Raw genomic sequence first — 12,195 nt, forward strand, 5'->3', positions numbered from 1 at the left:
CAGAGTAAGAGGGGAGATGGGGTGACGGTCATCTTTCTGAGTAAACCCTGTGGGTCGATGTCTTGACAGTGGGCAGCTGCATCGAGGTCGGCGTAATTACCTGAGGAATGCTGTGAAGGAGATGGAGGCCATCTTAGCCAATGAACCTGGGCTGTTGGGACCAAAGGTAAGGATAAAACCTCAAGGCACACAGAGATGGATAAGAGAAAAGGGCTGTGCAGTAAGACTGCATTGCTTTTACAGTGTGCGTAAATTATGCAAGTAGGCAAATGCAAGTATAGACGAGTGCCACAGAGGATGAGTACATACATGGGTGTGTGGGTGTGTTTGGTTGCGGTAGTATTCATGGCAAAATAAGTTGCGGTAGTATTCATGGCAAAGTAACTTCATGTGTCCAGCTTGAGAAACCTCTGGGCTGTCTTAGTAGCACTTTTGTCTCATTAGTTCTCTAACCATATACAAGACTGCTAGCACATTTTAGAAGAAGGGTGTCTAAAAAGAACCGCCACCAACAACAAGAAAAAAGAGAAACACAGCTGTTGGTTCTGTGCCCATCATGAAAAGTTGGGGTTAAATAAATACCTAACCACCCACAGGATCATAAAAACAGCAAGCTTTCAAATCCTTCATGGCTCTTCATCAGGCAGGCCAGTACAGAACTTGATTTGGGTTGAGAAACAGGAAAATTAAACGAAAAATAATCCGGGTCAGATGTCTCAGCCATAGGATTTGTAGTTAAGCTAAGGTCACAAGATAGAGAAAAAATCAACTTGAGGTGTGATCATATCAAATTTCACCACTAGGGATAGTGGCTCTTCTCTGCCTCTATAGACTAGTGGTTCCCAACTTTGGATCCCCGGATGTTCTTGGACTCAAAGTCCCAGGAGCCCTCACCACTAGCTATGGTGGCCAAGATTTCTGGGAGTTGTAGTTCAAAAACACCTGGGTTACCCAAGGCTGGGAATCCCTGCTATAGACAAAGAACTCAGCTAAATCTCCATTGCCTTTTAGTTGAAACATGCCGTCCTGATTTGTAGCAGAAGCAATGAGAAACATAACAATGCCCTATCTTAACAGCTGGAGTTTAAATTTGGGGGCTGCACTAGGCAGCAGCATTCCACTGAAGCAAAATTATGAACAGTGCCTAATGATAAGAGTGACTTCTGTGGAATGTGTGACGTACACCCCATGTCCTTTGTTTATTTTGCCTTACACACAAGTCCACCCTCTGGATGTGTGTCCTCACATCACACTGCCACCAGGTATTATTCCCTTAATACCAAATAGATCTTAGACAAGTGCTGCTAATTAAACAGATTTAATTAGAGAGAGAAAACGGGGTATCTATATTTGGATGGTGAAAGTTGTGTATATTTTAACTTTTTTTTGTAGTGTTGTCCAGTTTTACCTTGGGGAAGAGCACCTCATTTCGTTGCACCCACTTGTGAGCGCAATGACAAATAAATTTCTTATGTCTTATGTCTTATGTCTTATTGATTTTATAGATGTCATGCAAATCACAGGGGTAAATCACAGTTGTTAAAGCTTATTCATTAAATATCATTTGCTTTCATGTTGGGTTTGTTTGTTTTTATTCACTGTTATACTTTTCTGTGACTATCGATATATTGTTTATGCTTTTAAACTCTTTCCTAGTCTCTCTAACAATCTCTCTTAACTTTATCAATTCAATCTCCTACCCTCTCTTCAATTCCCTATCTGCAAAACCACTTTTCTCCAACTCTCTTCCCTAACTGTCTCCCTAACTGTCTAATTAACTCTTCAACTGTCCTCTTGGTTCCGCCCCTCCTGTCCTCTCATAGGCTCCTGCCCTTGAGTTTCCCATGATGGGCAGGTGTGACGGGGGGCGGGTTCCACCACAGAATGCAACCCAAGATATTTGCAACTTCCTAGGATACGTGAAGAAGTATACTGAGATACAGTTCATTTAGAAACACATTTACGGAGTGGTAAATTATACATAGTGATATGGGGGGGGGAATGATAAGCAGAAAATATAGACAATGGTGATGGCCTTATTAACTGTGGCTGTTCATAGAACAGTTACTGGGTGAACTGATGGTTATAGTCATCTTCGCATCTCCCATGATTCAGCTTGATTGGATGACCTCAAGTTAGGCATTCGAAGGCAGGGAGAAAAACTAAATTGTATGTCTTTACCCAGTTTAGGGCAGAATGTGTTGTTGTTGTTCTATGCCATCAAATTAGAAATGACTTCCAGCGACCTTAACAGGGCTTTCAAGATAAAGGATATATTTAAGGAGTAGTTTTACCAATTCCAGGGATGTGGTGGCGCTGTGGGTTAAACTGCAGAAGCCTGTGTGCTGTAAGGTCTATAGATCTGCAGCTGTAAGAACGAATGCACGCGACAGAGTGAGCTCCCGTCGCTTGTCTTCCACCAACCTAGCAGTTCGAAAGCATGCAAAATGCAAGTAGATAAATAGGTACCACCTCGGTGGGAAGGTAACAGCGTTCCATGTCTAGTTGCACTGGCCATGTGACCGTGGAAACTGTCTATGGACAAACACTAGCTCTACGGCTTGGAAACGGGGATGAGCACCACCCCCTAGAGTCGGATATGACTGGACTAAATGTCAAGGGGAACCTTTATCTTTACCTTTATTTACCAATTCCACACACCCACTCCAATCAGTTTCCATGGTCAAGTGGGGATTCGAACCCTGTTATCTAAAGTCCTAGTCTGTTACTCTATCTACTATACTAGTGGTTCCCAAAGTTTTTTGGCTTGCAAGTCCCTTGACTTGCTAGCCACTGGCCATGGCTCCCCAGTATGATAGAACTGCTGTATCCATAGGATCAGTTCCCATGGTTATACTTATCCATTACCTGAAAATAAAACAAAACAAAACACATGGATAACCTTCCCAAGGTGTATTACTGCTTTGACTGTTAACACCCGTTTCAGTCCTGCAATGTTTAGACAGAGGGAAATGTATCAGGTGTCCCGGATGCAAGGCAAGCTGAACAGATGTTCCTTATGGAAGAGTTCTAGATTACAACCTTTGCTCCTTGGAGTAGTCAGGTTGTAGAAGCCATGCAGTTAAAATGAAAAGATATGGGACTAAATCCTGTTGCATAAGTTATCCCTGTGGAAAGTTGAGAACCCAGTATCCTTATGCCAGGAGTTGAGAACCCAGTATCCTTCTGCCAGAGCGAATGAAGAAGGCAGAACTTGACATGCTTTGCTAATATATATCTGTTTGTTAGTCATTCTTATAATTGTATGTTTTTAGTGATTAAACGCATCTGCCAGGGACCCAGAAACAAGTATTGTTTGAGGCGCTGTTCTGTTCTTATTATCTTTATTATCTTTAAGCCATAAATATTCATAGCTCTTTAGCTCTTTACCCTAATGCTCTCCTGTCTTTCCCTACTGCTCAGTCTCTTTGGCTTCTCCTCCTCCTCCTCCACATCACCTTCTTAGTCATAAAGAAAATTTTGAAAAATGGGAAGAACATGAGCAAGTACACTGTGTGACTTTATCAAATACCATTAATTTGAATAATTGATCTCCCCATTTTGAGGTTTCATTATGCAGTGCAGAACTCAAGGACATCTTCTGGTCTAACAGGGTTTTTAGAAAATTATCAGCAGTGCAAAGCCATGCTCATCCCTCACAGTCTTTGCTGAGAATGAATGGGCGTCTCTTGAGTTGGGTTGCTGATTGATGGGAGGAAATATCTGTAGCTGACCTCCATCTTTCTTTCTCTCTCCCCCCCACCAATCCCAACAGGCTATTTATGTTTTCATGGCCCTATCCTTCTGCCGTGATGAGGTCACCTGGATGTGCCGACATAGTGAACATGTCAGCAAGGGCAAGAACCCAGAGGAATTCACTGACAGGTACTATGGGTAGAAGTGTGGAAGGGAGATGAAATGAAGGAGATCCTATCTAACGTGCTGAACACAGGGGACTTCTCTCCTCTTTTGCTTCAAATTCACAACCGTTGAGTGAACAAAAGGAAACAAATGTATGTTTAATAGCCATGTCGCTCGGAATTTCATCAGATCCAGCTTTTCTTTCCTCTGCTTCACAAGCTACAGCTTACACAGTTCTCTCTTTTGAACAGCCACCAGAGACTCAAGTCAGAGGTACATCCTTGTCTTTGACTGTATCCTGTTCTTCTAACACAGAGGGTGGGGGACTTTGGGGGGGTATCTATATGGCCTTTGAACCTATAACTTCAGCCCCCCTACCTTGTACTCCCTTTTACAAACAGGTGCGCGTGCACACACAAACAATTTTGTCCCCTCCCCAATCTTACTCTATCACCCCTTCTCAAAAACAGGCACGCACACCCTCCCCCATTCACTCACAAAAGAAGACACATTGCTTTATTCCCCCAGTTTCATATGTACACAGATTCTTACCCCTTCTCCCTACCCGCAAGCACATTGATGCCTGTTCATGCCCACACTTGCTCACATGTCGATGCAGGATGTGTCTGCCCATTGTGTGTTGTGATGGTGTGCACAATTTCTGTGGCAGCTGCCGTGGTGACGAGGGCCTCTCTCTCTCTCAATCTCTCTCTCTCTCTCTCTCTCTCTGTGTGCTACACCAGGGATATTTATAGGCCAGGGGCCCATGGCCCACTCATGGTTGTCTAGTAGGGATTGGATGGGTCCTAAGCCTGAATCCAGGCCCCCACAACCCTTCAAGGTAGGTTCCTCAAAGGAGGCCGAGAGGCAGTTGCTGGGAGGGGAGTGTGCTGTTCCTTCTGAGTTTCTGTTTGTGTTGAATTGGTCCTGGATACTTGTCCTCCTGGGCTATCCTCAGCTCAGTAAGTGGGCAGGACCCGTTTTGTGGCTGCATACTCTCGGAATGATCTGGTAGCAGTCTGGCCACTGTGATCTATTCCTGCCTTTTTGTTTCCACAGGAGCTTCTGGTTTTCTTTGCTTCCCACTCTACAGGGTCCTTAAAGCAAACTCTAGCCCCAAACCTCTCCACCCACTCACCCTTTAGTTTGTTTTGGGGTTTTTTGTGTGCATGAAATCTTGGAAAGGTTACTTTGGTGGACTGCTACTGGGAATGGGGGATTCTGGGAGTTGTAGTCCAAAAAAAGAGAAAGTTTTCCAAACCTTGCTTGTTCTTACTTGTAATAGATTGTGAAATGATGGCAGTTGTGATGATGGAAGACACATGGTCACAGCAAAGTTCAGGCATATCTGTTTTGTCCAAAAAGAGAAAGATGGACTGTTATGCCACCAACTTGTTATGAGTCTTCAAGTTGATGTCTAACTTGAAATAGGTTTTTCAAAGTGTATGAGATACTTCAGGAGTGGTTTTACCAGTTCTAAGCTCCCCACTCACCAGTGTGTTTCCATGGCTGAGGAGGGATTTGAACTCAGGTCTCCAGAATCCTGTCTATCATTCTATCCATGGCTTTCAAAGATCATCATGTTAAAGGCTGATAATTTTTATTGCGACATAAATTGTCATGTACTGCAACCCTTTTTGTCAGACGCAGAAAGTGTGACCCTTGCACTATGGGAATGCAGGAGTAGGTGATAACTTTATTAGACCACACACACACACACACACACACACACACACACAAACCCAAAACAAACAAAAAAAACCCCAAAAACCCAAATCATCGAGCTTTAGTGGGCCAAAACCACTTAGCTTCATTTGGCTCTGTCTTGTGGTTAGACTAAATGTTTACCTCAATTCCTGATGGAGCCTCACTGGGTTTTTGCATTGCCTTCTTCCCTGTACAAATAAGAACTTTGCAGCTTCTAAAGAATACAACATATGGAGAGGGGCACATGTGAACCTCCTGGTGATTCTTTGTTTGATGAGCTGTGGGAGATGATATCCAACCAAGAGCCCTCTGGAATGTAGTTTGAAAATCACACTTCCAAAGTAGCCTGCAGTTTTTCCGATATCACCTCTAAGAAGCAGACCTGGCACAACCATCTGCTATGAATTTCTGGGACTCTCATTTATCATTGTTCTACACTATCCACAACGTATTTGGGCATGGTCTGAAGAAGTGGACTTGACCCACAAAAGCTTGCTGACTCTTTGATTTTTTTAGTGGTAAGCTATCACCTTACTCCTGCGTTTCAGTTGGGGGATTATTGGACTAAGGTATGGATAAGTAGGTCTTGTGCTCATGCTATCAGAGGGAACTTATAGTCCTTATCATTGCTTATACGTACCTTTTGCCTTTCAATTCCTTCTCACTCTACTGACTGCAATTCCTCACCCTCCTAAGCAAGAGGTAACCCTTCACGTATCTGAAGAAGGGGACTGCAGTTCATGAAGGCTTAAGCTGAATGACACAGTATTACTCTTTAAGATGCCACAAGGCTCTTTGGTGGTTTTGCTGCAGCTGACTAGCACAGCTGGAAAACATGGGATGGAGAGTCACCTCTGTTCCTCTTCCCCACAGCTGCCTGGCTGAGTTGCTGTTTCTGATGGAGAAGCTCCGTAACCTGCTCCGGGGACATCAAGCCATTCTCCAGCGCTACCACGTGCAGTACTTGTCCCATTTTGATGTCCGGGTGCTCAGTGACGTCATCCAGGTAGGAAAACTGCCAAGGAAAAAAGAGTCAGGCCTGAAGAGAGATGGTGTCTCAAGAGACCCAAGAGGTCTTGGTTCTCATGACCATCCTTTGATGGTCAACCGAATATGAAAGAAAGGAGGCAGAGTTAAGAAAGGGGAAGGATGGAGATTGGCCATCATTCCCAGTGGTTAGGGCAGAGGCCCTGTTTTGCCCAGAGTGTAAGACGACCCTGGCATTGATGCTTAGCAGCCTCTGGCCGCCTCCTACTGACCTTTGCCTGTTAAACAGAAGGAACGGCTCCTGAAACTCATAATTAGGTATAAATAGGGAAAAAATACATTCAATGCTTAAACCCATTCAGGGATAGTGTAGATAAAAGAGTTTTAAACTTGATGGTAGAAGCCCCCAATGCTGGCTTCTGTGAATGGGGCTGTGCTGATAACATCATGATAACATGCTAGTTTTCTCTCACAAAGGGGAATGGTGCAGACTTCCTAAAAGAAGGATAAACTGACAAGTCAGTGGAGCAGTTAGGAGGATCCCCAGTTATCTCCAGTTAAAAGGATTTCAGGTATCACCTGTTGGAGAAGGCCACCATCTGAGTTGTTGCAAGCAGAGCAAACTGTACATGGCAGTTTCAGCTAGCTAGTGCAATGGGGCAGAAGATACAGTATTTCACAATTCAGGAACAGGGAGAAAGTAACAAAGGGGCCACCATAAGACGTTTTCCTTGTCTTGAAGCTTCTTCCCACTCACTTCTGCACCCCTGTCAGAGGACACTTAAGGCAATAGGCACATGGAAACTAGCAACACAATTTGTTCTCATAATAAGATTCTCCTAAGTGCAAATAAAGGGCATAAATACAAGTCTTCTGTCACCACTTCTTTGCTGGGTCCTGTTGCCCTTTGTAGGACCTGACGGTGTGCCCTGAAGAGGAGTCTGTGATTATGTCATCCTTTGTGAGCTCGCTCTCATCCCTCACAATCAAGCAAGGTAATTGTTCTGTCAACTGAAGGTTGCTCTGTGTGTGTGTGTGTGTGTGTGTGTGTGTGTGTGTGTGTGTGTGTGTGTGAGTGTGTGTGTGTGTGTGTGTGTGTGTGTGTGAGAGAGAGAGAGAGAGAGAGATGAGACCCCTATTATAGTTCCCCTGTACAAGAATACCTCAAGTTGTGTACCAAGAGAAGTTTTGGTTTTTGTGTTTAGAATATATTATGCCAGTGGTGCATAATTTGTTTTGATTTGGTGTGATGAATTCTGTGAGGGAGATGAAAGAAACACAGCTTTTGAGCTGAAAGAAAGGCTCTTTGCTCAGGGTCTCCTCTGACCTCTATGTTTTAGCCACAGAGGCTTAGAGACATTTGAGGACATGTGTGAATTTGAATGCTGAAAAACCTTGGGACAAAGCTGTGTGGCCATCTGCCGGAGTAGGAGTTGCCCATATAAGCTGTGAAGCAAGCCCATTCTCTTCAGGAACAATAATATAGTGTTTTTATACAGTATATTAAAATGTTCAATGTTTTTGTTTTGCCCAGCATAGTGCATTGCACTAACGGGGTGGTAATAAATAAATAATAAACCAAGGAGTGGTTTTTAACCTTCTGATAAATCAGAGCCCAGGAACGATGCATTAGATTATTAGGAGGAACACATTAAGCCTTTTTGAAAATAATATCATGGAAGGAACATTAAAATGTTGCTTTTAAAATGTTATTCTTCAGACATACTTGTTGGCCTGTCCTGTTTAATGCAAAAGTAACAATTAAGGTGCCACAGTCTTTTTGTCTCTTGTTTTGTTTTTCTCAGAGTTTTTTTTTGTCTGATAGGATTTTACCATTAGTGTATTAAGTGAATGTGTTGTTTCTAAGCTCTGCAATAAACTCCCTAAGCTCTTTGACAATACGATAGTGCCTTTAGGACGATGGTCTGCCTTCCCACTGCAGCAAACTGTGAGTTTTCTCATCCGTAAGCCTCAAACGGTGTATGAGATCCCTGTTGCTCTTTCTTGTCCCTTGGCCTCTGCTAACACCGCCTTTCTTTTTCAGTGGAAGCGAAGGAGAAATTCAATTTCACTGGGTTGCGGTTGGATTGGTTCAGATTGCAGGTAAAATTCCTTGCTGTGTTCAACTCTTCTGCTTCCTCCTAATCCCGCCAACATTCTTGTCCTTCCGCAAGGGCTTCCAGCGCAAAGGCTGTCGTTCTCGCTGGTGCTGCTTAGGATGAAGCAGGGATTGGTGGGAATCCCATCCATTGAAAAGGCGCATTTGAGAACTGGGATACACATTGTGCTCTCCCTATGAGGCTGCAATGAGATGGTTAAATACTGCGAGATTTGCTCCGCTTATAAAACAGGTGAACTCTAGCCCTAAGTTCTCCCCACGTCAACTGCTGGGCAGTGAAGATGTCCAGGGGGAGTGGCTTGCCTTCTGGCGTATTTCAATTAAGTGTCTTCCAGCTTTCTCTGCTTGTGGGTGGGGGACTTTGGAGGTGGGCGCCAGGCTCCTTTTGCATTGCAGAGAAAGTCTGAGGGGTGCATAAGGGGCTGTCTTTGCATGTGCATATTGTGAGGAAGTTTAGCATGCCCTCTCTTGTGGTTCGCAAGATGATGTCGTGGCTGATCTGAGAGTGCACTGCCCAGCAGAGCCCCAAGGGGTTAGCCCTGTAGCAGTTGCTGGGCTCAAAAGGGGGAGCCGGCTGTGATCTGCACCACTTCCATACGTCTGCCCCGCATTTACTTGAACACCTCATCCAAGGAGGCTTCCACCCCTTTCTTGGCCAGTCCTCCCATTGTAGAACATTGCTCTTATCACTGGACATTCACCCTAGTACCTTCCTCAGGCTTAGTCCAAGGAGGAATTCATCCTTGCCATTTTTGCCACTGCTTGACTGTCCCATTTAGCCTTAGTGCTTGCCTGAGCCATTGCTACCCGAGGGAGGCATTGCCAACTTTCCAAAACTTTTGCACTGCCCCGTTATTTCTCAAAATACAAGGGGGGGGGGCTCCTAGGTTGAGTTAAGGCGCTTTGCACATTCAGGGAGAACCCTGGGTTGAGCGATGGAGTGACACACGCACAGCAGGTGAAATGGCTCCTGCTCTTCTGTAGTTCAGATGATTTTTTTTTTTGGTGGTGGGGATACAACAGTGAGAACAAGTTCTTCCTTCCTCCAGGCCTACACCAGCATCGCAAAGTCTCCGTTGCAGTTGCGGGAGAATCATGACATTGCCAAGGTGATGAGCCTTGTTGTCTTCCACACCAAAATGCTGGACTCTATGGAGGAGATGACTGTGGAAACCTCTGACCTCTCTGTATTCTGGTGCGTATTTGACATGGAGGGAAGCCATGAAATCCATGGAACAGATCTCGGGAATGCGGAGAGCCTATAGGCTTATTTCAAATACAGTAGAGTTTCCTAATGATAGCTAAAATTCAATGGTGTTTTTACACTAGTGTAGACCAATTGGCATGAAACACAGCAGTGAATTGCTGTCAATGAAGAGTTTGGTGTAGGCATTTGCTATGGTGCTGAGTCGTGCAAATGCTGATGCAAATACAGTCACTTATTACTTCTATCAATTTGCTGCTGAAATTTGCACCATAATTTGCATTATGCCAGCAGGTGTAACTAGCTGGATTTGGGGCATTGGTTATTCAAGGGTAGAAATAAGGAGTGGCCTTTGAGAAGCAAACTGGATGACAAACAAGTTCAAATGGCATGTTTATTGTATGTTAGGACCCTTCAACCCTCCAAATATTTTGGGTTCACAACTTTCATCATCCGTTACTGTTAGCCCCCTTGAGTAGGGCTGATGGAGTTGTAGGACAAATATATAGATATTCAACTCCCACGTTGTAAATCTTGGAGGAATCTATAAAGCTTGATGGGTGACTCAAGACATCATGCCTTCCCTCTCCCATGAAGAGAGTGATTTCGACTGGAAGAACCAGACTGAGTCATATGCAAAGCAGCTGAATGATGAGGGGAAGGGGGGGCATGCGCAAGAGAACCACACATCCAGTTCTGTTTCTATGTTATGGCCCTTATTATATGTGAAGGCTGAGCAACTTGAGTGGATCAAAGGGGAAGCACTGGTATCAAGCAGAGATTTTGAATTTTTATTTCTAAAATTAGAAGCTTTAAAGGGCATGAAGGCATTTCTCAGACATTTGCCTATAAAACAAAGGCAGCAGCCATCAAATTCACTTGACCAGCACAAAAAATATGCTCTGCTTGGACAGAGAATGGGGAGCCTCTGGATTGGGCTCTAGTGCATAATTAGGCATGCATTCCAGTTCTGTCTACCTTTTACCCATCAAGGTGTCATCCATTCTTTAAACCAGTAGGCTGGGGTAAAACTGCACAGCCTGTTGTAGGCTGGGGGCAAGCACTGTGCCCATACATGAGGGCCCACTGGCATTTGGGCTTCACTATGCAGAAGAGTCAACACTGCTGTACAGAACAGGAATATGTGGGTAAGAGGAGGTTCGGTTCACAATACTCAGTGTTGAACAGCTTTATTTTGGAACTTCTAAAATCCTCATTTAGACTGTTTTTAGTTCCTGGGTACTGACTAACAACACGTTTTCTTGCAGCCATAGCCATATGGGCTAGAAACTGATTGTTTTGTTCATTTGTTTTAAAATGAAAGATGACAGACCTTTTTTGTGGTGCATTGCTCTGTCTTCTAGGTCACGGAGCAATTTCTGTGCATTTTGCTCATAGTGGAAGTGGTTATCTGAGAGTCCTGCTGTCAGCTCAGCTGGTGACTTGACATGTCTTCAGAAACCTTCCAAAACTAATTTGGAAGATGGCATGTTAAATGCATGTCGTGAGCCCTCAGAGTAAATCACACAGCTGCTTCCTGATGGTCAAAATGTAGAGGAACAGTAAACTCTTATCAAGAAAGGACAAGGGGGGATTGGTTCCATGCCCCCTGTGGATATTGAAAAGTGTGGATTATAGCTAACACAGTCTGTTGAACCCAGGACTCCCCCGTATCTGTAATTTTTATTCCAATGGGGCCTATATGAGTATGAGCCAAGCTGAAACCTTCTTGGGGCTAGCCAGAAGGCAGGAAGGGTGGGAGGTTGGAAACTTCTCCCACAAGACAGTTTGGCTTAGGTCAACATCTCTCCTCCTGCCTAGCCAGCCAATCCAGCTCTGATTTTTACAACAACACTGCTCTAGAGGGAAACTGCCTCAGGCTGCTGGGAGACAAGGTTAAATGGTGGTGTCTTACCTATGTAACATAGTGTATGGTGTCCTTAGGGGGCCAGTCTGATAATGACATCTTGAAAATCTGTATTTGTAGGAATTTCCATTTAATATTTTTAGTATTTTCAGACCATGGATAAATGAATAAGTGGATATTGATCCAACAGATAAGATGGTCCTACTGTACTTTTAAAGATGAAATTACCAGAGCTGCCCACTAGAGGTGGACAGAAACAATGCCATGTACAGTACAGTGGTGCCTCACAAGACAAATTTAATTCGTTCCGCGGTTAATGTTGTCTTGTAAAAAATTCATCTTGCAAAATGCATTTCCCCATAGGAATGCATTGAAATCTAATTAATGCGTTCATATGGGCAAAAAAGAGTCAGAACAAAGTCACATTTGGTTTACAAAGGGTTTATTAAG

The 12,195-nt window shown here is 44.0% G+C and overlaps 1 protein-coding gene across 4 annotated transcripts in view; it reads left to right on the plus strand.

Annotated features, from left to right (window-relative positions):
- Positions 1-12,195, plus strand: part of NCKAP1L (NCK associated protein 1 like) — a 97,041-nt gene that overhangs the window by 26,228 nt on the left and 58,618 nt on the right. For all 4 annotated transcript variants that reach the window (XM_020778918.3, XM_020778911.3, XM_072991238.2 and 1 more), the window contains exons 11-16: positions 70-166; positions 3,776-3,885; positions 6,442-6,574; positions 7,469-7,550; positions 8,600-8,658; positions 9,724-9,869. In XM_020778918.3, the coding sequence (XP_020634577.3) occupies positions 70-166; positions 3,776-3,885; positions 6,442-6,574; positions 7,469-7,550; positions 8,600-8,658; positions 9,724-9,869 (627 nt within the window). The remainder of the gene's footprint in view (positions 1-69; positions 167-3,775; positions 3,886-6,441; positions 6,575-7,468; positions 7,551-8,599; positions 8,659-9,723; positions 9,870-12,195) is intronic.

Source organism: Pogona vitticeps, chromosome 2 (genome assembly GCF_051106095.1).
Source record: "Pogona vitticeps strain Pit_001003342236 chromosome 2, PviZW2.1, whole genome shotgun sequence".
NCBI lineage: Eukaryota > Metazoa > Chordata > Lepidosauria > Squamata > Agamidae > Pogona > Pogona vitticeps.